Consider the following 25,399-nt stretch of genomic DNA (forward strand, 5'->3'; position numbering starts at 1 on the left):
CATAAAAATGCACGGCTATTTTAAGCACGTTGTAAAGTGAACCATGTCACTTGGCCAGGATGCCCAATTGTGGGAGTGTGGGACGGGAATCCCTCTCTGCACCCACCCACGCCCACCTTTGCCACCCCCCGGGATGCATCAACCCCGCAAGCTCAACGGGAGCAAGCGCAAAGTGCCTCCTTCTGGAGATGTCTGTAACTTCAGCTCACCCGCAGCAGCCGGGATGGCTCATATAATGAGATATCTGCATTTCTCTTTCTCCCCCCTCTCAAACATCTTTCTTTACATAAGGAAAGCTGCTTTCTCCCTTCTGAGCACTGAGCCAATAAACCCATCACAAAAGGCATCTGTTGCCAGAGTCCAGAAAGGGTTAAGGCAGCAGTTGGAGAGGTTTGGGGTGACGTGTGCTTCTGGACGCCTGAGAAGTCTCTTGAAGGTAGTTCCCCTCTGGTGAGGATGGGAGCGTGCTGAGGTCTGAAATCCGAGATCCCTCGCAGCCTGGAGCTGGTGAGGTCCCAGTAAAAGCTGTTTGCCTGCTTTCCCTTCCTGAGCAGTCACACCGCTGCACTGGCCTGGGCAGCATGGAGCGAGCACCCTGGACACTTGTAGGACTCACTCTTCTCCAGCTCCTGCTCATCTCCTGCTTGCCAAGAGGTACTGTAAGAGAGCGTGTGCGTTCCCGGCATGGGCGAATGAGTCCCTTTCCTTCAGTGTGGTCAGAGGGGTTTCATCTCATGCGCTGTCATGGGAAGCAGAGAGATCTGCAGGGACAGCAATAATAGAAAGAAGGGGCTCTGCTTTATGTATTTTTTTTCTTGCCAGCATGGAGTGTGTGTGTGTGTGTAGGTTTACCCAGGAATGATTTTCAGGCAAACTTAATAGCCTTAAAAAGAAACAACTGGCTGAATTTGTTTGCCAATGGCCATTAAAAAAAAAGGTATGCAATCACTTTGCTTATTACTCCTTTTATTTTCTCAACACTCAGTGCTACGGAAATGATGATAAAAAGAGGCATTTAACTCTCTGAATTGTAAAGCGTAATTTGTTTACTTTGGCAAGACGAGATTTTCCTCTCCAGCCCCAACACCAAGAATGAAGGCAAGGGAGAAAAAAAGTGAAGGAAAAAAAGAAAACAAAACCCACACATTGTTTCCAATCTGGGATTTAGTTCTGCCAATATTATTCTTTCGAAGGGGAAGCCTTGTTAAAGCAGAACGATCTTTTTTATACTCAAGCCCCATCCCACTTTCTGCTGAACCAGCATGTATTATCTTGATAAGGTTGAGCAAAAAGCATTTACTGTTGAGCGCAAATTTGCTGTAGTTATGGCCACGAACTCGGGCTGTTTACACCTGGAGGTGTCTGGACCTGCTTGCAGCAGCCAGCTGTCAGCATCGTGGGCTGCTTTCTTGGGAGCTGCAGCCCTAAGGACTGGGAGGTGAGGTGCCCTCAAGTCACCCACCCTTGAAGCTGCTGCATGTTTTGGCACTGCTGACTCCTCTTACCAGGGGAGCTGTCAGATCAGCAGGCACTCGGATCTCAGTGACTGTAAAGAATTGGTGTCAAGGATGGTGCTTCAGAGCCCCCCTCACGAGAGGCCCCGGCAGAGGGTCTGCCTCTGCAGTGCCCTCCCCTGCTGACCCCTGAGGACGCAGGGAACAGGTGATGATCAGGGGTGTCTGCCCACCAGGTGGGACACCAGCACCTGGAGCCGTGCTGGGAGGCTGGCCTCCTGCCAAAGCTCCCCCTGGGTCACAAGCACAGAGAGCTTCTCCCTACCTTTGGGCCACGTGCACGGACTTGTCCCTGCAGTGGCCTGTCCCTCAGACATGTGCACACTGGCCAAGCGAGGTGGCTCCATGGCATGTGCTAGAGTGGCACAGAACTAGCCCTGTCAGTGGCAGAGCATCCCCATGGCTGTCAGGCAGCTGGGTGGGCATAAACCCCTCCTGCTGCAGGGGCAGCACATCTTTCTCATGGCAAGAATCTGGTCCACAGAGTAATCCAGCACCGAGTCCCCCCAGCAGCAGGGATGAGGGGAGGCAGGAGGAAGGACAGCGATGGGCAGTGGGACAACACAAGGTCTGTGGGGCTGTGAGCTTTGGAGGGAGGGCGCTGGTTGCCCCAACACCCACTCCTCATGCACCAGGAGCAACGTGAGAAGAGCCTGTGGGACACATGGGTGTGAGCCGTCCCCTCTCCCCCTGCCCTTCCTTGCCATGCCTCCCCTGCCCTGGTGCTGGTAGTGGAGCAGCTGGTGGCACTTGCCCAGCTGGCAGCATGAGGGGGCCAGGAGCTCCTCTGCAGCCACAGCAGGAGGGGCTCTCAGAGACGGGGGAGCGACTCAGAAGTGCAGTGGCCTTAACATGTCAGGGCAGGTTGGAAAACAGCATTTTGTCTCCTCCTCACAGATGTATCCAATTTTTATCCATATTTATCACACCCAGTTGCACACGGCCTGCCTCGAGAGCTGGGGGCAGGAGTCAGGGCGGTCTGGGAATTTATTTTTTGGAATAAACTTGGAGTGCAAGTGACTCATGTTTCCTTAAAAATATATGTGTGGTTTTGTGTGTTTCTGCCTATCTAAACCCTTCCCAACCTCTCTTCCCCTCCCCCTCCAGCCTCTGTCTAGAGAAGTGAAGGCCAGATGCACTCAGACACATCCAGATGCATTCAATCTTACCAAATGGGTTACTTCAGTTCACAAGTTTAGGCTTCTAGCATGGACAAAGGGAAAGGGACTTGCTTTTTATTTTGGAAAAAAAGCTGGGGTTACTTGCTTTTGACCCTGAGGCCTCTTTAAGTAGCTCCCAGGTGTCACTGCAAGCCTGCCAGTGCCCAGGATTTTTCTCTCCACCAGCCCTGAAGGACCCCTCACCACCATAGGATGATGAAGTTGTCAGCAGCAGGACCTGCCTTGGGCATGTGGATGCTCCTCTCCTTCCTGCAAGACCAGGGACATGGTGAGGGGCAAACTGGAAGGAAGGTCACAGGGCAGGGAGGCAAGAGATCAGCAGGGACAGAGGCCTGGCAGACTGAGGGCATCTTCAGTCCTTGGTTAGGGCTGGACTACACACTCCAGGGGAGATGTAAGGACTAAAATTTGAGGAGAGTTGCCACTGTCTGTGTGGACTGTTTCTATCTGGACATCATTAACTGTGAGCAAGTTGTCAACATGTTGCAGGTCTCACGCCATTACAAGAGAAGCCCTCAAGACAGGTCCAGCACCACTCCTCTACGTTTAGGACACGAGGACATTCTCATGTTATGTGGTCATGAATTTCAATACAGCAGCTGCTTCTTCTCTGCATATTTCCAAACATTCTCCTCTATTGCAGAAGTCTAACCTCATCAACGCTGTCACTAACTCAAAAGTTCTACATTCATTACTTGTTCCTGTTCCTTGTCTTGCAGCACAGAGAAAACAAATTCTCTTCATGGTCATACTAGTACAATTTTTCTGCCCAGAATAAGATCTTGTCCCAGAAAGAATCAAAGCCTAAAGGGTAATGTGGCAACCTCTGAGTTTTAGCCTTAACCTGGCTATTTCTTCCTGTCACAGCTTTTCTCAGATGAAGCCACAAGGCCACAGCACCAATAATAAAATCACAAATGTCAGGTCATAAATACAGAGAAGAAACTAAAGAAGGGGGGTATTTAAAAAGGACAGTCAAATTAGTGTGCATTTATTAAGATTCCACTTAGTATTGTATATTTCCTCCTGTGTTCTCCCACTGGGTTTGATATCTTTTTTAAATAGAAATCCTTTCTTTCTGCCTCTCCCCACTTGCCACTTTGTGAAAGCACACACTACTGGCAGAAAAGGATGCTAACTGACTCTGTAGAAGCAGAAGTCTAATTATTCAGCAAAGGTCTCTGACCATAAAGTAAGCACAATGAGTAAAACTAAAACATGGATGTATTTTAGCTCCTCTTTTAATTAGCCCAGCTGCTGAAAAGAGTAATAGGTACATAATTTCTAAAGAGAAGCAAGTGGTTTTAGAGACAGCATCATCTCTTTCATCCTCTTAACACATCAAATAGACAAATAGACATAATTTGCACAGTAGTTTATCTGAGGCAAAAAGGTTAACAATAAAGACCCGCACTTCCTTTATTATTGAGGGTTTGGGGTACATCATGTTCCAAGACCCCCAGTAAAAGTCTCTTAAAGGGAACATCCCTCTTCCCTTCCAAGGTCTCTTCCTCTTGGCCTTACTGAAATCAAGTGGAGAATTTTACTATTCATCCCAATGGAGCCACAGTTTCGGCCAGAGTTGTGCTCAGAGCATTTCCTGTTGTTAATGTCCACACACCTGATTCCTGTGGGGTGAGGCCCAGCTGCACAATGGCAGAAGAGCCAAGTGAGAAAGGAGCAGAAAAATGAGATGGACCTAAGGAAAGTGTAAGCTGCTACCAGGGTTCATCTCTGTTGAAGCTGTTTTTTCTTTAATGACAAAGCTTCCTTTCAGAACTATTACATGGCCAAACATTCCCTACTAACAGCCTTGAGAAACTGCTCCTTCAAATTCAACTGCTTGTTTCTTTGGCAGAAGACAGTAGTTGCTGTTGAGCAGCATGCTGAAAAATTAAGTTGAAATCAAATACAAAGGGGCATGTTCTCACCTGTGGAACATGAACTGGTTAAACAATCACTTCGAAAAAGTCATCCTCTATGGACTCAAATTCTACAGATGTATCTGTATCTCCTCTTATTGACACTGCACAGTTACTGCAAATGACACTTTTCAAAGCAACTTGAAATAATATTTCTTTGAGCTTAAGTAGTGTTTACCAATGTACTGATGGATAAATTGAGGCATGGAAGGAGAACCTTTGCAGGATAACAGAATGGAATTGTGGCATAGGAAGTTCTCCCCAAGGACAGAGATGGCAAACTAGTTTTCTGCTCACACTAGTCTGATCCCTCCACATAGCAGCTACTGTCAGCACAAATACAGGGAGTGGGAATGGGAAGTCAGGGAGAGGAGAGAGAAAAATATCCCATCTCAGCAGCAGCACAGGCTTATATCATCTTAAAGTGACTGTACTCTAAAAAAATTCTCATTCTTCCAAAGAAGTGGCAGACACAAGAGATAATTGGTATAAGTGGGCTTGCTTCAATTCACCTTAGTTCTTAGCTATACAATTTTCCCAGATCTCAGATCTTTGGAGCAGAAATCCCTTTGTATCTTATGAGGTATCTATGACGTACAAATTCACTATGGCAAAAGATTAGTCAGCTCATGCTGACATTTTACCATGATGAGCTGCCTGACCCACCCCTGAGGCAGCAATGTGTTTCTGAATCTGCTCCTGAATCACCAAAGCTTTAAGCCTGATCTCAGCCCTGGGGATGAGGGGAGGCAGCAGCATCACCAAGGTGAATTGTTGTTGGACTGACACTTGCCAACAAGGCAGACATTGCCTGGGAGCATCGACTCCTACTGCTGTCCTTCAAAATCCATCACTGACAGCCTCTAGGATCTGACGTGCTGTAGGGATTAGGAGGTCTTGCTAGGTGCAGATGTCAATGGCAAGCACGAAAGTATTGCCATCTGAATCTGAAAATGTTGATCTCCCACCTCACAGTCCTCCTCAGGCTGGACCCAAAGCATCTGGTGAAGTGTTGTGTTGGGCTGTGCCAAGCTCCTGAGCCAAGCAGGTCTTCCCTCCAGCACACGCCCTGGACATTTGTGTGCTTTCCCAACACAGGCATTTCTTGCTTGGTTTCCATGGTCTTGACCTGCTTCCATGTGAGCTGTTTATGTCTGGATTTAATGGGCTTTTCTTCCATCATTAAAATCTCATAAATTAATCCACTGTTTATTTGCCTGTCCAGAGTCTTATTTGTTCTTTGCAGCTAAATATTTTGCATGGGTTGTCAAGCAGCTTCTCCCAGCTTGTCCAAAAATCAAAGACACAGTCACTGCCTGCAAGCCAGACTGCCTGCTTGGAAGATTATCAAAGTAAAGCTCACAAAACACCCCACAATTATCTCTGCCACAGCTGGCTGAGGCCTTGCTTTCAGTATTTTACTCAGTCAATAAATCTTCCCCCACTTTTCTCTGCCTCATTCTCTTCTGTTTTGGGGTGATAATGACCAAGTGTGTGGGGGGGGAGCTGCCAATGGTTACCCATCCCCAAACACACAAGTAGGAGCAGGGTTATGCCTCTGCCTCCCTGGAGCACAGGCTGAGCTCAGCCACACAAACAAACATTGATTACACACATAAGTGGCTCTGTGCATATCCCTCTTAAACTTCTGAGGCAAAGGTTTTATTTGCCTTTTTTTTTGGTAGCCCAGAGACAAAACAAAAGGAATCCTGCCATTATTAAAGGGGTGCAGAAAGTCTTCAATCAAATTTCTTTAAAGAATATCTTCTACAGAACCTCAAAATAATAGATTCCATGATTTCTGTGAAGAAAATCCTAGAAGGGCAACTTTAAAAAAATCTCAAATCCACATATTTCCTTGGCGAGGCTATATGAATTGCCCAAACTGCAGAAACCGAGAACCTGAAAGGGAATTAAATTGTCAGTAAATCAAAAGACAGTTTATTTTCATTGTCTAAGTTGAGACAAAGGCAAGAAGTGAGCAAACAGCATTTCTAGGTGGCAGCAAGTATATTTTTACAATTCTTTAAGCAGAGATCTGCTGCTCCCTTCTTAACACTAAATATTACCTCAAGGTCAACTTATTCTACAAATGCACACATTTGATCCACCAAGAATAAGTATGGCCTCTGCTTTTTGGCTCTGTTGTGTACACAAGCTCTTCATATAAAAATAAATATGCATATGCCCACATTCACACTCTCTACACACACACAAACACATGTGTAATATTTTAGGGAAGAATAGAGAACTTAAGTTGAAAGGGACATGGTCCAGCACATCTTGGTGCTAACTTGCAAGTTAAGTTGTGTTGCTCACAGCCTTATCTTGCCAGGGTTTGAGTTCCTGCAAGGATGGAGACATTCCTTTGTCACCCCAATGTAACTTTGCCTGTGAATATTTGGATCATTTTACAGACAGAAATTTCTTGGATAATATAGCCACTTTATTAATAAACTTTAGCAATCTTGAGATAAATTAGATTTCTAGCTTGAGTTAGAAAAGATGAGAATTTGAAGGAAGCCTTAGAAAATCTCAGAGTGTTGGGTAGTTATTTATTAGTCAGACTTTGGAGAGTACTGCTTCAGCAAGAAGTGAGACCCTCACTGCATACACCAGAGACACAGCTATTGTCTGTCTTGTATGGCAAGATGTACCAAACTGAGTGTCAGTTCTACTGAGATAATTAGATGCGTGTAATTAATTTTCCCTGGAATCTGAATCAGATACAATTCATAAATAAAAGGCTTAATTAAAAGAGAATAATAGCCATAGGTTAAGAAGGCCCAGCTTGGCCAGGTTGATTGACTGCCGTTCTGGGAATTAGAAGGCATGAATTTAATTCCTGACTGCTATTGTTTTTCTCTGGGACCTTGAGCAAAGTCACTTCACCTCCCTCGTGCTTCATTTTCCCATCTGGAAAGAGGTCTTCGTAAAGCATGTCAAGATCTACAGACAAAGGGTCTATAACTGCTGAACACTAAGGTTATTTCAATGCAAGATTCCACTACGGGAATAAAGAATTTTAGAACCTTATTGACATCTGACAGAAGCAGCTTTTTCTTTTTGGAATGATTGTAGGCACAGAGAGGGGGGATGGAAATGTTTCAGCGCAAACAGCAGCCTCATTCCTAAAGTTAGAGCAGCAGTGGACTCTCCCTGGTTGGTACACCAGGCATAAGGGAAAGGCTCAATTCTGAGGAGCACAAAGGGCTGCATTTCATTTCCCAGCCAAAGGGGATAAAAAAAAAGAAGAAACAGTTTGGTGGTCCTTTTTATATAGAGTCAGTAAAAATCATTAGGGGAGAAGATAAGCTTCCGGGAACCAGGCATGAGGTCATGAAGAGTCAAGTGAGACAGAGCAGCAAGGCTCAGTGGTAGGGAGCTGCAGCAGGCAGAGTAATTAGGTTATCAGCAACAATGAAACAAAAAACAGTTGTGTGAGAAGAGAGCCAGGTACAGGCATGGATGGGAGTGCTCCACCTTAGAGATGTATGGCTTGTTTCTTGTTTCATGACAAGGCAACCCTGTTTCAGAGTTTAATACACAAGGAAAAAGGTTGTTACCTAACCACAATTAAAAAAAAAAAAAAAAGAAAGAAAGAAAAAAGAGGAGGATAGAAGGGGAAAAAAGATCTAGTCTCATTATGTTTCCTTCATGTCTCATCTTTCTAGTCTGCTCACTCTTTTTACTATCAAACTCCATGAAAGCAGTCATCAGGGCTGTCAGCTGGTTAGAAGGCATGCTGACAGCTCTGTGCACTCCTTAGATCTCTCTTTGTAGGATTTAGACAGCACACTGGTGGGGAAAGACAGGATCTGCACTTATTGTGGCAGTCCTGAGTCACAGTCTGAGGTTGTTTCTTAAAAGGGTACTTCCAGAATAGCTTAAATATCATATGAGGTTATGCTAAATAATAGAAAGATGTTACCATATTAGAAATGCCAGGCAAAACGAACCTTTAAAAATAACGAAAAATCTTGTTTCCTCTGGCAGTGAAGTCAAATGTAACAACATGTGCTTCTGAGTGAAAATAGGGAGTGAAACCAGCTAAAATCCAACTTTAAAAGTGGCCTTTCCTGGTGGGCCCCCTAGTTTTCAAAAATAGCAAATTCACAAGCAGAAATACAACCAGAACATGCTATCATAGTTTAAATAATCTGAACTACATATGATGCTGTAAAGCAGTCCTGCAATCTGAAGAAACTTTCTCATGTGATGTCATCCTCTGTGGATTTTTAAAGCTGTTTTCCTCACCACAGAAGTGGGAAGGCCTTGCAGAGAAAGTGAACATATTCCTTCCCTCTGGTCTGTTTGCAAAACTCCTGCATGTTCTTTAGACACCCAAACCATGCTGGCATTTCAGGCTCATGTTACCACATAGTTTGGGTTCTTCTGGGCCGAAGACCTTGGCCAGCCTCATGCCATCCATGATCTGACAAATCACTGGATAATAGATCCTGCCAGTCCTCACCAGATAATGGATTACTTCCGTGTGTCCTCCTCTCTGTTCTCTGCAGAGTACACAGTGATCAATGAAAACTGCCCAGGAGCTGAGTGGAATATCATGTGTCGGGAATGCTGCGAATATGACCAAATCGAGTGCATCTGCCCAGGACAGAAACAAAGAGTGGGTTACACCATTCCCTGCTGCAGGAATGAGGAGAACGAGTGTGACTCCTGTTTAATCCACCCAGGTATGTTTATGGCTGTCCTGCATTCACACCAAATCTTTGGCCATGGCATCATGGCAGATGCTGAGCAGGGCAGTGGTGAGCAGGCACATCTCACTGAGGCATGGGATTGTCTTGCATTTCCTCAGGAACTTCATCTGCCACTCTGCTGACAGCAGCAAGACACTTGGTAAGGTTCCCCCAAAGCAGGTAACATCACTGCCCAAAAAGAAATAACACACTTTCTACCAGCAGTGTTGTCCTCAGGATGTCTTGGGCCGGCTTGGAAGCTGCCAAAGGGTGACATGATTGCTGGCTTCACACCAAGAGTGTTTTGGTGGTGCTCTGGGATGAGTTGCATCCCCAAAGCAAGAAAGCAGAGACAACTTGGAGGTCCCACTAGTAAAGAGGAAAAAGAAAAGTGAAAGGTGAGAGGAGGAGAGAGCAGGAGGAGCTAGGACCAGTTTAGAAGTCATCAGAATCATTTGGGCTGGGCCCGAGTGGCACCATCACACGCATTCAGACTCCTGAGAGAGGCATTTACAGTTGGAGCAATGAGATTTAGAGGTTTGGGCAAGTCGGACCGGGACTTTGGTTCCAAATCTCACAGTCTGAGCTGCCTAGGGCATGGCAGTTGGGTATGGTTCCAGTGGGGAAGCTGTCAGCACCACAGCAGTCACTAACGTCATTGGCATTTTCTGTGGAAAAGACAGAGAGGCTGCTCTTCTTCCTGAAGGACAATCCACCTTGGCTTTCATCTAACACAGTGGTGCTCTTTCTAGGCTGCACCATCTTTGAGAACTGCAAGTCCTGTCGCAATGGCTCCTGGGGAGGGACACTTGACGACTTCTACATCAAGGGTATCTACTGTGCAGAGTGCAGAGCCGGCTGGTACGGAGGGGACTGCATGAGTAAGTGTCCTACACGGGCAGGGAGGGATGCTAGGGGCAGGGAGTGGTGGGACAGAGCCAGGGCCATGCTGTGCCTTTGCAGCTATTCCTGTACTCTTGCAAAGGGCACAAGCAGGAGAGGGCAAACACAACCAGGCAGTCAGCAGATCTACAATTAGGAAAACTTCTCTCCCAGTGCTTCTCTGAGAGGAATTGGACTGGGCCCCATGTTGTTAAGAACCCTACTAAATGTCTGGTTTGGTTTGGTTTATTTTAAAACTTTAACTACCGTGACTCCAGAAATGTTCTGTAATCTACATTTCTTGGACGCAATTCATCACAGCCCCAGAGCATAAGAATAAACATTTACAAGGCCAACAGCTTTATCAAAGAGCTTACCCTCTATCCTACTTCAACCCCTGCTAGCCCCAAGGAAGTCCCATTGTTTCCTCCCTTTGTCACACATCTTCAACACACTCCAAGGCACCTCTAGAAAACACTGTCTTGCAACTTCTGACTCCATCATGACCATGAGTGTTTCAGGCCCTCGTAGCAATATCTAAAGGTTTTGTTCCTGATGGTGTGCAAAAGATCCTGCTTTTTAGTTTTGCTAAATTGTTAATCCCAATTCTGTCTTTCAATAATGAATTCCATCAGTTAATAGTATAGTGTTTAAGACTGGTATTTCCTTTACCAATTTCCCACCAGTGAAGGTGTAGCTCTCTCAAAATTTTTATTGACAGTCTCTTTGTTCATATTTATCTGGAAGGGATGAAAGCAGAGTCTGCTTTCCCTACTCTGTTCTGTCCATTGTGCTACATACCTTAGGTACCTTACCTAATGTCCTGTTAGTCATTCATTTTAAAGCAACAATTTAACTTGCTTTCACAACATTGCCCATGACCATTCAGGAGGTGAAAGCATATGAAATAAAATCATTGCTTCAAACAGCAGAATGAGCTTTGTCTCAGCAAAAGAGCTAACAGAGTCAGCAACAGAGCTAACTCAACCTTAAAGCTTTGGAAGTTGATAAACTTCTTCCCTTGCTGTTTATGGTGTGATTTCTGAGAGCACTTTAAAGTCCCATTTGCTCTAGGTCAATGTTAGAGCTTATCTGGAATTTTCTTAAAAGCAGAGCCAAGAAAGAGTCATTAACTCATCTAATTTTTCCTCTATCTGCCTGAGTATATTGGTTGCCTACCATATATTTCAGTCTATTCTTCATACTTGAAGAAAATACGCCTTCATACAGAGGTCTATTTGGACTTTTTTTGCAGTACTGAAATTTTGGACAGCTTTGTCTTATAGTGTTTTTCTTACTATTTGCACTTTTAAGGGAACCAGTGTGACACTCAGATCTGGACTCTTTCATGTGATTCTGTGGTGCTCGAGAGGTAGGGTAGGAAGGTCAGATAGTGCTGTTGTTGTCCCTTCCACTCTTAAAGTGGGGACACCGAGGATAGGTGTGACTCCGGCACATCCTGAGCTCCCCTTTTGTGGCTCTCATGGCTATCTCAATTCTGGTCTTGATGGTAGGCTTAGGCATGCAGAGACTGCATATCTAGAAAGCAGCCTATAACCACGATGGGTGCTGGACTGCGGGCTCACAGCGGTGTGGCTTTGGGTCTGGAGGGTGGCCAGTAAGTAGCCTTTGAATGCCAGCAGGCACTGGCTGCTGGAGCCGTGGATGTGCTAACACATCACAGCTGGGAGAACACAGGAGGAGGCATCTCTCTTTGGTACCTGCACACGGCATCGCAGCTGAAACTTTGCAGCCAGCCTTGGGTACCTCGCCAGCGGCAGAGGGCAAGTAAATCCCAGAATTACAAGCAGTCGCCACCACGGTAATGGCGGGATGTAATCTGCCTACTTCGTCCTACATTGCCAATGCCAGAGCTGCCGGGGCTCGCCCGGCCCCTCGGGCAGGGCGGGCGGCAGCTCCCGGCTCCCGGCGGGGCGGCCCGCGGAGGGAGCGCCGGGCTCTGTCTCCCTCTCGTGGGGCCGGCGGGCGCTGCGCGGTGCTGCGGCTCCGGCGCCGGGCCCGACCGGGAGGGCGAGCACCGCTCCGGCCGCGTCCCTGCGCTGCCGGGCCGTGCTGGGGCTGCGGGCACCGCGTCCTGCGGCCACCGCCCCGGCCGGCCGCGGGCCCCGCCGGCACCGGCGCCTCACGGGCGGTAGGTGGCGGCCGGGGGCCCCGCAGGAGGCCGCGCCGTGAGGCCCCGTCATCCCGGGGGAGAGGCGCGAGGAGGGGAGTGCGGGCATGCGGAGGATCCTGCGGGCAGGATCAGTGCCTGTTTAACACTGCCCGGCGGGGGAACTGGATGCAGGGTCTGGGTACCCCCGGGAGAGCAATGAGGCCTGGCCCCGGGGCAGCGCTCGAGGGGCTGAGTGCGTTCACCAGCGCAGGGCGAGCCCCCGGGAGAGATTTGTGGGAACTGCCAGCAAAAGTAGTGATGGTGGAGGGCCGTGGCAAGGAAGAAGTACCATGGGATGGCTCATGGGTCTGTCCGGTTTGTAGTATCCACTGGCATAGCTGGAAGTGTGGGCATGGCTGAAAACCCACCAAAGGACACCAGATCATTTGGTAAAACGATAAATTATATAGGTTAGGTCAAAGGAGTGTTATTAGGAGATAAACACGCTGATTAGATTTATTTGGGTGCTAGGGCATTTCCTAATGGGACTTCTATTGGATTGAATTATCATGACCTAAAAGGCACATCAGGTGTCATCAGAAGAAAACCAGCCCTGCCGAACCCTTTCCCCTGTACCATGCACTCCAACAGCTTTTGTCAACCCCCAGTTGTAATGTCACTTTAAGGCACATGCTCCATCAAAGCAGGGGAGAAAGTGGTGTTTTCTAACAGCTGTCCTCAGCTCTGCTGTCCAGATGTGGACCTTCTGCCAGACAACAGTATTTGTGGTTTCTGAAACTTTGTGAACATCAGTGTTTCACATAATACTGGTGACCAACAACCAACAGGAAGCAGCAAGTTGTGACAAGTGACAGCTGCCTTCCCATATCAGCCTGTTTCTGAATAGCAGTAACTTTTCTACTGTCTTTCTCCTCTGTTCAGTCATCTCGACCTTTGAAGGAGCCTCACATCTAAGATGCAGCACTCAAACAGAAGATAATGAGTTCTTACCAGAGGTCATCTCAGGACCTCTCCCTCCATCGACCCATGGGTCTCTGTGGGCTACAACTCAGAGGTCTCCTGAATTTTTTTATTCTCTGTTAGTAACAAGCCTTGGAGGAAATCTTACTGTGGCCCTGAAAGCTGCCTTTTTTTCAGGAACAGGAACGGAACAAGGATGCTGATACTCTGCCAAAGTCGTTTATTTTTTTGTAAATGAGGCAGAATTTGCCAGCATTTGTGTTTATGATGTAAATTATTTTTGAGAGCTTTCCAGGTCTCCCGCAGATTTAGAATAGGAAAAGAAAAAACTCTTTTTGATCAATGTATGATTGAACTGTTGGTCTGGGGAGTCAGCCTAACTTCTGCTAGAAGGGCTGGAGATTTAAGAGCACAGATTCGATGTGATCGCAAAGGTGCTTCGTGCAGAGACGGGTGGGAGCAAACCTGAGAACATTCTTTTGGAGAGGGTCACTGAATGGCTCCTCTTTAGTCTCTGGACCACCTGCTTTGCTGGCCAAACCTACTTCCTCGGTGCCAGTGTTCAGAGAGTTCAGGCTGTACCACGGCAAACAGAGAAGTGTGTTTAGTATGCCATGCATACAAGTATCTCTTTGCACCAGTTCTTTGGCTTTCCTTTGTTAAAGGCATTGAAAACTCAAAAGCCCTTCAGGACGAAAGGGAAACTTTCTTTGAGGTGGTCCAAGCCCCCTGTCAAACCCTCTGAAGATTTCTAGCAGCTTTGTCTCAGGCTGTTTTTGAGGCAGGAGCCAATGGCAGCACAAGGGCCTGTTTCTTGCTGTGGGAAGGAGCATTATCATTTTCACCACAGCAGATCCTGCTGTACTCGTTGAATCCTAATGTGGTTGCTGGGCACACTCATTAATCCTTGCCTTTTACAGAGGGAACTGAGCGAGCCACAGAAGAGGATGAAACACTTTTGAGGAACTCTTCTGAGCAGGTTTTCTGTTTCCTTGGGTCCTGCTTAATTAAGGGTAACTGAGGGTAAATGAACAAAGGGTATTTTATTTGAGCAACACTTTCTTAAGAAGAAAGAGGAGGAATTGACCTGCAGTCTTCATGTTTCCCCATAGACCAGATGCAGCAGGATTGATTTCCAGACACTATGATCAATGGGAACCACAGATGCTCGGTACTTCACCAAATCAGGTCACTGTCACCCTTTCTCCCTAGGGAAGGAAGGGCCCGGAGGCGAGTGTTAAAACCTGCTGTTTCAGTAGGAAACATTCATCCTGGGTTACTGGTTAAAAGCTATGGGTTTCTCTAGGGAAACAGATGGAAGCAGCAGTTCTGTTGGACTAAAGAGGTAAAAAGAAGTGAGAGAATTGCTGTGGAGGTCTTTTGGGTGATTTGACTTTTTACTTATCCTCATCTGTGGTGTGTAGGCTCTCCTGGTTAGGTGACGCTGTTAGACTGAATTGCAATTTTTGGCTTACGGTTACAGCCTCACACTCCAGCAAAGCAACAGAAGGCTTACCAGGGGATGTAGCCATGTGCAAGAATCCACTCAGAAAGATGTAGTCAGGAAAGTAGAAACTGAGAAATTATCTCTGTCTGGTACATAGTGATTTAACTGTGCATTTTGCTAGGACTTGCATGTACAGATCACAGTAAGCTCTGCAAAAATCACTGAACAACTTTTCATCTTCCACAGAGGAAAATATCATTAGCCATATTTTATAGCTGGGAAAAAGGGAGAGGTTACCGAAGGTGAGAGAACTCTCTGGGCTAAAAATGTTCAGCATTCAAGATGAGGAATTAGGATAACTATCCCTGGACAGATGCCTAGGGACAGCTGCAGGATAGTCATGAAAAGATATTGCTTCCCCGGTGTGACCTTGTCTGCTGTTTGTTCAGCTCATTGTCCTCTGATGGTTTTCTTAGACTGGGCACAAATGACTGAAACACTTCATCTTATCCTGTTGGTGCTGGACACTGAAGTACATTCCATAGTACGGTGAAAAACTGAGAGCAGCACAGGCAGAGTGGAACAAGACTAGAGGAAGGATAAGAATGAACCTGAAAGAAGGGATAAGGGCTGTATATTCTGTATGTGTCACACTGAGTCATCAGTGTCACAGTGATGACAGAGGAGCTGTGATGTTTATATATCTTCACTGGCATGGTGGCATTAATATGAAAGGATGATGTAGTGAATCCTGAGGACAAAGGTGTCTTCTGGGAATACATCAGCTCTTTTTCCTCCTAGAGTCTCCTTATGAAGGACTAGAAACCATGATGTTGGGTGCCACAGATTTTTCTCTCATTCTTTTGCTCACTTGAGCTAATTCAAGTGTTCATTTTAGTTTTGTCACTTTCCCACCAGCTTCCTCAGCTTCAGGGGTTGCAAATGTCAACATGGGCTCCATCAAAACTATTCTGAGCTAGAGCATCAGCCAGGTGAGTGGGTGGACTAATTAACAGAGAGGCAAAAGCTGCAAGAAATGGTTTCATGGGGCTACATTGCAAACCAGGGAGAAGCAATCAACTACAGCTTTCCCAGGGGTACTCTCAGCATAGACAATACTTCAATATAGTCATAACTCTTTACAACTGTTGTGTGGCTATCCCAATATTTTATACACTGCCTTGTAAGAAGGAGTGTATCTTCCTAAGCCATCTTGTCTTCTCATTCAGGTGTTGTTTCTACATATATTTTCTTCAAATGTCTCTTGCAGGTCCTTCACACAATTTTTTTTTGGTTTTTTGCTCCCCAGGGTGCGGGCAGGTTCTTCGGGCTTCTAGAGGTCAGATTTTGCTGGAGGGTTACCCACTGAATGCACGATGTGAATGGACTATCCATGTTCAAGCTGGATTTAACATTGAATTAAGGTGGGTCCTACTGACTTTTAGCCAGCACTGACTTCAGGTGGACATTGGGGCATGTGGATAACCAAGAGTCAATGAGGGTCAGCAGCTGGGAGCCCTGGGGCAGTGAAGGTGTGACAACCACTTTGCATTTGACACCAAGCCTCTCTCCTATGGTCTGGCTTGCAATGGACAGGCACTGGACAAATCAGTGCTGTGCTTTCAATTCCCATTTAGGACAGCTGGAAGCTAAGGAGAATTTCTAAGGCATTGGGTAAAATGTGTCTCTTTAGAGGTCTTTTCAAGACCTTGACAGCAAAGTACCAAATATTTTCTGAAGACTGTACCAGGATGAACTAGGAACATTTTAATATGATGTCCCATGCAAGGAGAGAGTTGCCCATGGGTCCTGCCTTGCATTTAGCCTACATTTTCCCTCTGTTATTTTTTTTTCACTCATTTCATCAGCCCTGTCTTCTATCAGCCTCAGTTATTCCTCTCACCATTCCTATGCCTGGAGGATGCGATTGGTTCTCCTGCAAGTCAGAATCACAGAATCATACCGTTAACTAGGTTGGAAAACACCTTTGAGAACATCAAGTCCAACCTATGACCTAACACCACCTTATCAACTCAACCATGGCACTCAGTGCCACATCCAGTCTTTTTTTAAACACCTCCAGAGACAGTGACTCCACCACCTCCCTGAGCAGCCCATTCCAATGCCCCATCACTCATTCTGTGATTATTTTTTCCTAATATCTAGCCTAAACTTTCACTCACACAGCTTGTGTCCTATTGTCCTGTCATCGCTCTTCTGACCTGCGTATGCTTAAACCTGTTAACCCACCCCTAATGACTCAAACTCACAGTCACTGCCTAGTGCAGGAGAGCCTCTTGTTGGGGTAATTAATAATCTTTTCACATGTGTGCAGCAGGGTGCTCACACATGCAGCAGGAAGTATGGCAGGGGATCTATTTGAAACACTAGCTAATATAATAAAAAGAATAGCTAAACCCTTCACATCAATATTTCACTGACTTTGGAGCCCAGGCAGAAGAACTATGCTAGATACACAAACAGTTAAAATATGTTTAAACAGTATAAATATGTTCCTATATGTTTGAAGACAAACTGAATGAGAGGAAGAACAACAAATCCATTGAATAGAAGAGCTTGGGGTTTTTCCACACTGATGCACTTTTTTCAGACCTGCAAATGCAAGCCTATTGTGTAGTTATGAGCAATTATTGCCTGGATAGCATTGTGTAGAAGGCACAGGAGCAATGCGGTGAGGAAGAGTTTTGTGTTCTTGTGACATAAGTTTGCATCAGTCTCAGCGCGCATGGGTTGTACCTGCCTTGTTTTTAAGAGATATTTTTGGTGAGGTGTATGATTTGCACGGCACAAGCTTAGGGAGGTGATTTTTTTTACATTTCCGAACAGGGCTTTGTCAATTGTGAGCCTTAAAAAGTGCTTCAGGAGCTACAGGTGTCACTCTCTGGCTTCACTGTTGTGGGGATGGGTGTGAAAGTGGAAATGGATCCTGTGCATGCATGTAACTGTTGAATGCACCCATCTCTAGGTAAAGCGTTAACAGCCAGATGGCATCAGACACAAGGTGCAAGAAAGGGACAAAATGTTGTTTTAAAACAGGACACTATATCAAAGGGCAGAACTTGCTGTAGCTGCATTAAAGAAACTCTAATCTGTTTTCAAAGCAGTAGAATGGGGAGTGCTGTAAAATTAACAGATGTACTAACTCTTTAGAGAAATCAAACTTCCATTCTAAACCCTGAGGGCCACCCACACGCAGCCTAGGAAGATGTAAGCGTCACATTAGCTCCGTACAGCTCACGGTCTGGTTCACAGTTCACTGTCCAACTTTGCTGTTGCAGAAGATGGAAAACTTTAACACAAGAGCGCCTTTCTCTTCCTCCCCATGTCCATCCTTCCTGCAATCAAATAAACGTAATACTAAGTATCAGCTTGATGTGACATAATGTTACATTCCAACTGTGAAATTTCCAGGAGGGAAGCCTGAACTACCAAACTTCTGTTGTTTAGCATCTAATTTATCTGAGCTGGGTAACGTCGGAGAAGCCTAAAGCCCTTTGCCTAGCGTGATGATGAGCCTAATGTCTGAATGCCTAAAAATCTCAGTAGATGACATAGCACTCCTAGGAACTCTTCTGAATGTCCACAGTTAACCCTGCCACCCTGCAAGTCCTGCAGGAGGCATAGAGGAAACCTTCATGGCAAAGATGGAACAGGAGGTCCTCACAAGGTAACCCTGTAGTGTGTTCTGAGTCAGCTGACATCTTCAAGGTGCACCACCTCAGAGCTGTCCATCGAGGTACTTCAGCAGTTAGATATTGTGGAAGACATGTACATTTAACCTGAAACTTCACCTTTTGTCTGCTCCTACAGAGAAGGGCAGGCTCAGCTAAGCTAACCACCAGAGCCTGCCTCCTGGGTCTGCCATCCTCATTTCCTTCACTGTATTTTCATACAAACGTGCTGATCCCCTCTGTGGGTGGTAACTGCTTAGAGCTGTAATGCACAGCCAACACTGTGCTGAATCAGCACAACTGCCAACAAAAGAACTCCTTTTTTCATTCTCTCTGTGCACAAATCCTGTTTGCTGCCACCCTGGCTTGCAAGGGCAGGGATGGGGACAACATAATACAGACAGCCAACAAAGTGCTTGTCTTTGCTTACATAGGGCAGGAAGAGTAAAACTCCCGGGAGCACAGATAAATCTTCCCTTGCTTTAAGCTGTGCCATGCAGTCCTTTGGGGGTTGGCTTAGTAGAGCTGTTTTGATAAATAGTGTCCATGTTGTGGTGGTAGTTTGTTTTATCTGCTTTTTTTGCCAGCCTGGGAGGTTTTTTGGGTTGCGATGTATAGGCTCCCTCAGCCTGAGCCATGTCAGGGATGTCATATCACAGTAGAAGTAGCTCAAAATTTTCAATTCTATTCTTTAGTGTTTCAGCAGAGATGCAGTTTTAAATATGTGCTTTGGCTAGAAGCTTTCCTCAGAGGGGTTGGCCAGTGTATGCACACTGCAGACACTGATGAAATCAAGACAATACTTTGCATTCCACTTTGTGTCTGATGACCTGTAGCACAAAATTAGCATGCTAATAGTTCTATAATATCCAAGAGAATTATGATATAGTTACACTTCCACTGGGGAGGAAACTGAGGTTCATTGCATTGTGTGTACCTGTGGCTTAAGCAGCAATAGACCTCACGGTCTGTAAAGGGTCCTGTCAGCTGGGCCGTAGCCAGGAGGTTTTTAAAAGCTTTGGCAAGTTTCCTGACCTGCCAATGCTGAGTCTTAATCACGGGATCCCATGTTGTCAGTACAGTGTATCTGCTTCTATGCCAAGTTAAATAAAATGCAAGTCAGAATGCCTATGCCTTTCACATTTTCCACTCTGTTTTCTTCATTTTTTAAAACAGAGAAAGCAATCAATTAAAACCAGTATTCTGTGTATGGTTCTTTCATTCTCTGTGCATATGTCTTGATATTCTTTGTTCAGGGACACACATCAAGACACAGTTTACCTTTACATCTATAAATAATACTGTTCCCAGTACATGGTGGGCATTCCAGAAATTTTTCTTCTGTACTTGCACACATACTTAATTTTAATCAGAAATGTACCAGTTCAGAAAATCCGAAAATATTTATAGGATTGGGTCAGGATAAACTATAGCCTGATAAATATGACAAAGATGAATGGGTTAATTTGTATTGCTCTGTAACTTCCATAAGGGTAGATCCCTGGGGTATGTTTCACCAGCGAAAGAATGTTTTGAAAATGTAGTGTATAACCTGTGAGGACGTCTCTGACAAACCTGACAGAACTAGAATTCAACTCATGCATTTTATGCAAAGCTAAGTTGAATTATCTCTCTCTAATTCATATTTAAAGCAGATGTCTTTTTTTTTTTATTCTACATTCCGTCAGATGATTTAAAAAAATGAAGGGCTCTGCTCCATTGGTGTAGCTTCCTACAACTGCTCAGTCGTTTCTCTGTAGGCAGCGTAGTCCTGATGCTCAAAAACCAACCATGTGACCAGAACAAAGGTGGCTGAGTGAAGAGGCTTCTTAAGTCAGCTTATGAGTTGTCAAAGAAAGGTAATTTCACATAAAGTGGGGGCCTCCTTAATATGGGGGCCTGAGTCTCGAGATGAGAAGAGTAGGAAATAGATTCCAGAACTCTCTTCCCTTCAGACTGTGAGGTCCAGGAGAAGATCCAAAATTTTTCTCACCTCTTTGGTGTGAAAATGCAGTCTTTGCAAACCACTAGGCCCACACTGGAATAGGCAATGTGGGAGATACAGCCTAATCCTAGATACACATCTTCAGTGTTAGGAGTCCTCAGGAGGATCAAGTACATAACGAGTTTCATTTATAAAATATCCTGCTGAACAATTAGCAGCATGGCCTCTCCCAGGCCCATTTCTTCTCCTTTTCCTGCTGTAGCAGGGCTGAGCCCAGCCCCCTGACCATTGCACATTCTCCAGAAGCACTTGGTGTTGTTCGCTCTGTTTCTCATTCATATTCTGGTGGGGTGCTTTGGCTCTGTGCCCACCTGAATTCCAATAGCAGCATATAGCATGGCTCTTAATGAACAAAAGCCTTGCACAGTGGCTGGATCGAAGCTAGGAAAGGACAGACATTGTGGGAAAAAGCTTTAAGTATTTCCCTTCTGCACTAATTCCTGTGCCTTATTTCTGCTCTCAAAAGACAGGCAAGTGCCACACATTGGGGATTTACTACCATTTTGCTTTCTAATGCAAAACGTGCTGTAGTATTTTGATTCCGTTTCCCTGGCTGTTTCTGCTTCTGTTACATCCCCAGGCTTTCCTTGTATCCCTAATTGCCGACTTCTGAACATCACAATGTAAATAGCTTTTGAACCTTGTTATTTGATACCATAACTTTCAGTACTTAGAACTTTATTTAGGGCAAACAGAACAATCTTTAGCAAACAGCCACAATAGAAATATGCCCCCTGAGTGCCTGGCCCTGGATGAAAGTTCTGACATTGTATTATGGTTAGGGACCTGATGCATTTGGACTGACTGTATGACTTCAATTTAGACTTCACCCTTCTGACACTTGAATGGTCTCATGGAGCAACTGTATAGAGTGGAGCCAGATTCCAGGGATCATGATGCAAAAATTGAGATGAGTAAGGGGTCTTCATGTGGTTAGGGACTTGTTGATTCACTAAGGGGGTAGGCCCTAAATACCTAAATATCCAAAAAAGTAGTATTCAGGGTGCACAGGTAAGCAGTCTGACTGTTTGTCCTTGTTCCCCAAGATTTTCCATGCTGAGCCTGGAGTTTGACTATATGTGCCAGTATGACTATGTGGAGATCCGTGATGGGGACAATTTGGACAGTCGAATAATAAAGAAATTCTGTGGAAATGAGAGGCCACCTCCTATCCGAAGCACTGGGTCTTCACTCCATGTCCTCTTCCAGTCTGATGGGTCCAAGAACTTTGATGGATTTCTTGCTGTCTTTGAAGAAATTACAGGTAAAATAATCTAAAAGTGGAACATGCCACTCATTCTCATTAATTCAATTTCACTAATCTCTTTCCCTGTTTTGCTTCATTAAAAACTTTCATGCTGTGTTGCCAGCAGCAACTTACATAAAGTCAGTGTGGGGAAGATTCAAAAGCTGTCAGATGGCATGTGAATGTGAGGCTCTTCTAAAGAAGACTAAATTCCTTCTACTTGTGTGAAGAACAAGCACATCAGCCAGCAGAGAAAAGCTGCTGTTTTGTGTGACTTTCCTGTTTGAATCAAAGAATTAAGAGCACAGAAGGAAGTAGAGGAAGGAGCATGTGTATCTGCAATGGCAGAATTGCTCAATGCTGTATGCAGGAGCACAGACACTGTCTCAAGTAGCAAAAGCCTTATGCAAAGTCTCATAGATAGCTCAGTGAAAATGCCCTCACAGAACTCTTGTTTTGGCTCATGTACCATTAGGAATTAAAAAAACTACCCAACAACCAAGAACAAAACAAACAAAAAAAACCCCAAGTGTGTACGAAGAACGGATTATTTTCTTAAAGAAAAAAAAATAAAAAATGAAGAGGCGTTTCCTGCTCTGTGATGATCTCAGTGTTATGAACGACAGAAGGAGGGCTCCAGAATTACTGGTTTTGTTACTACTCAGTGCTTGAGTCCCCTACATTGCTTTCCATAGTCTCTTTCTGGCTACAAAATAGTACTGAGAGTGCAGCTGGCTCCTCATTTTGCCATCGTATTTGCAGCAGCCTCTGCGCTCTTCCTGGATCTTCCTTGTTTAGCTATGTAAGGAATTGTGGTCAAATCTATCTACAGTACTCCTGGCACAGAAGGTTAATCAGACTGTGCTGCTTTGCCACAGCTAAACCCCGCAGGATCTATGACTCACCATAACTTGCCTTTTGTACACCCTGGTGACCCACATTTCATGAGGTCATCCAGGGTATATCTGGCTCAGGAAATTTAGATAGTTTATATAACCCTTATATAAATATACAAACCTGGAGTGCATCAGCTCTTAACAGTGATCCGAGGTGCAACTAGCAATCTGAAATGTTCATACTTCTGGATGCAGCACCTATGCCATTTCTCAGCCTGCCTTGTTCTTCAAATGCCACCTTTAGTATCTGTTGGCAGGAGCAGTTAGCTATTGATAGTTGCCTGGGCTTACAGCAGGAGAGGTGATATAGAACAAATGAGTGTGGCGTGGGCTATGTTGCATAAGGGCTGCCTACACTCAGGGAACTAACATTTTCCATATGGTGCAAGCTGAATTGGTTCTGTTTTCTCTGCCTAGCAGGGAACACTCGGTATTCGAATATTGTTGAGTACTTTATTTCCGTCCCATTTTGAATGGTAATTATTCTGAGGCTGTGAGGCTGCAAGTGTGGTAATCCACACAGAGCACATTGTAAAGGGCTTCTCAGAGTTTGTGAGGAGCTCTATTTGTGCACTTTATTAAGAGGCTGTTCTGGTCTAATGTGTAGTGCAGTGAAAGGCTTTTCAAACACTCCCAGTGTCTTTTTATGTGGAGCACTAACCTGGCCAGCAGGACCATTTAAGGGAAGAATACAGTGTGCATCGGGCAGCATAGAATTGAAAGCGGGGGCAGCACAGGATCGAAAGCTCTGGCAGCACATTGAAAACTGAAGCATTTGCCCTGAAATTTCGCTTTGTGCACAGCACTGTGGAAGAGCCAAGGTCCCCAGAACAGATTTCACAGGGCTTATTAAATCAATTCCCTATGCTGCAGGTGAGAGCAGCAGCACCAGAGGTGCTTACAGGATGTGAACTAGGACATGAAGGTGATCTGGTGTCCCCAGCAGCTTCGTGGTGTAGTGGAAAGGACTGAAGAAGCATGTCAAAAGTGAATTCCTTCCTTTTCTGCCTCCTCTTCCTATGAGCTCTGTACTTGCTTAGAAGTCATAGTTTGCTGAAGCAGGGGCACTGACTGGACAGAGATCACTGGTTCAAATGCCAGAAAGGTCTTGATTGATACAAAATAAGCTGCAAAGCCTATATCTCCTTTAGGAAAGGTCACTGTGTGTGTAGTTATTAAAGGATGAAACCACACAACCTGCTGTGCTGCCTAGTCTGGCGGCAGGTGCTGGGTCCCATCCCATGCCAAGTGTGAAATGGGAACCAGTAATTGGCATGAGTGACTAGAAGTCACTCAACAGAATTCAGATGAGAAGCATGGGAGGCCAGATGGGGAGCTATCAGAGCCTCTTAAGGATTAGACATATGCTGGATCCAGTTAGATGGAAGCCTGTTACTCACTTTCAATAACGCCTTCCTTTCTGTACCCCCAAGCTAGTGATAAAACATAGTGGCTTTAAACTTTTGTAGTATTGTCCCTTGTTGTTTGACTTAAGCCAGGAAATCAAGACTCCTTAAAACAGAAAAAATATTTAGTGGTTTTTACTATCAGACATTTTCAAGGAGTATCTGACATTTACCCTTCTTCACTTGACATGCTTACTTTTCCAGAATCATGAGACAAAACTGGGAAAAAGACAAAGTTTCACTAGCTTCAACCAGTGACTACAAAATGTCAGTCTGTAAGGAATCTTCTGCTTCTCCTTCCCTTTCTCAGTGATATTTTACATTAGTATAATTGCCATATATATATTTTATTTTAACGAATGAATTACTGTATTTAGTCAGGCCTTAATCTTTAATGAGACATGGAAGATATTCACTGCCTGGCCATGTATAAATTGCTCTTACATCACCACATGAAACCTCCAGAGAAATCCATGTGGCATCTTTGTATTTCTTACCTCATGCCATCTGGATATAAGAAACTTCTCTGAGAGAAGCTGCTCTGAGGTTGGTCCATATGGTGGCAGTGACAGATCCTGGCACATGGGGGCTTTTCCTGAGGTGGGAGACACCCAAGCAGCTTGTGGGAGGTGCTGAGGAGATCTGCACATTGCCAGAAGAAGCACCCCTCTGTACGCCCATGCCTTTCAGTGCAGCCCCCGGAGCAGCCAGGGGTGCGCGGCAGTTCACGGCACCTTGGGAGGGCAAGGCAGGGAGGGCAAGGTCCTGCTGCAGCTGCAGAGCTGAGCCCAGGCAGAGCTCAGCACCCCCTGGGAGGGAGCACAGCCTCAGTGTCCCCTCGGGAGGAGCTGTATCCTCTGCATGTGCCAGGAAGTAGGTGGCCACCCAGGCAAGGCTCCCACATAAACATGGAGCCATCCAGGTCTGGCTGCAGGGAGGGCCAGAGCCTGTCTCTTTTGACATAGTCATCGCTGGCAACCTCTCTTCCCACACTTCTCAAGCAGATGGACTGCAAGGCAAGGACTGGGGCAGCAAAGTCCTTCCCACCGTAAGAGAAAATCAGTGTTGTGACCTCCTGAGGAACCTGAACATCCATAAGTCTATGGGACCTGATGACATGCATCCCAGAGTCCTGAGGGAATTTGCTGATGTAGTTTCCAAGTCACTTTTCACGATATTTGAAAAGTCATGGCAGTTAGGTGAAGTTCCTGGTGACTGGAAAAGAGATAAAAATGCACTCATTTTTAGAAAGGGATAGAAAGAAGGACCTCAGAAACTACTGACCTGTCAGCCTCACCTCTATGCCTGGGAAGTTCATGGAATCTCCTAAAAGCAGTGATAAGGCACGTAGAGGACAGGGAGGTGACTTGGAACAGCCAGAACAGCTTCACCAAGGGCAAGTCCTGCCTGA

The 25,399-nt window shown here is 45.5% G+C and overlaps 1 protein-coding gene across 2 annotated transcripts in view; it reads left to right on the forward strand.

Annotated features, from left to right (window-relative positions):
* Positions 1-440: 440 nt before the first annotated feature.
* PAMR1 (peptidase domain containing associated with muscle regeneration 1) overlaps positions 441-25,399 on the forward strand; it is a 55,955-nt gene continuing 30,996 nt past the window's right edge. For both annotated transcript variants that reach the window (XM_032112848.1, XM_032112850.1), the window contains exons 1-5: positions 441-654; positions 9,138-9,314; positions 10,073-10,201; positions 16,053-16,167; positions 21,487-21,704. In XM_032112848.1, the coding sequence (XP_031968739.1) occupies positions 582-654; positions 9,138-9,314; positions 10,073-10,201; positions 16,053-16,167; positions 21,487-21,704 (712 nt within the window). In that variant the 5' untranslated portion in view covers positions 441-581. The remainder of the gene's footprint in view (positions 655-9,137; positions 9,315-10,072; positions 10,202-16,052; positions 16,168-21,486; positions 21,705-25,399) is intronic.

This window comes from Corvus moneduloides, chromosome 6, assembly GCF_009650955.1.
Source record: "Corvus moneduloides isolate bCorMon1 chromosome 6, bCorMon1.pri, whole genome shotgun sequence".
Taxonomy (NCBI): domain Eukaryota; kingdom Metazoa; phylum Chordata; class Aves; order Passeriformes; family Corvidae; genus Corvus; species Corvus moneduloides.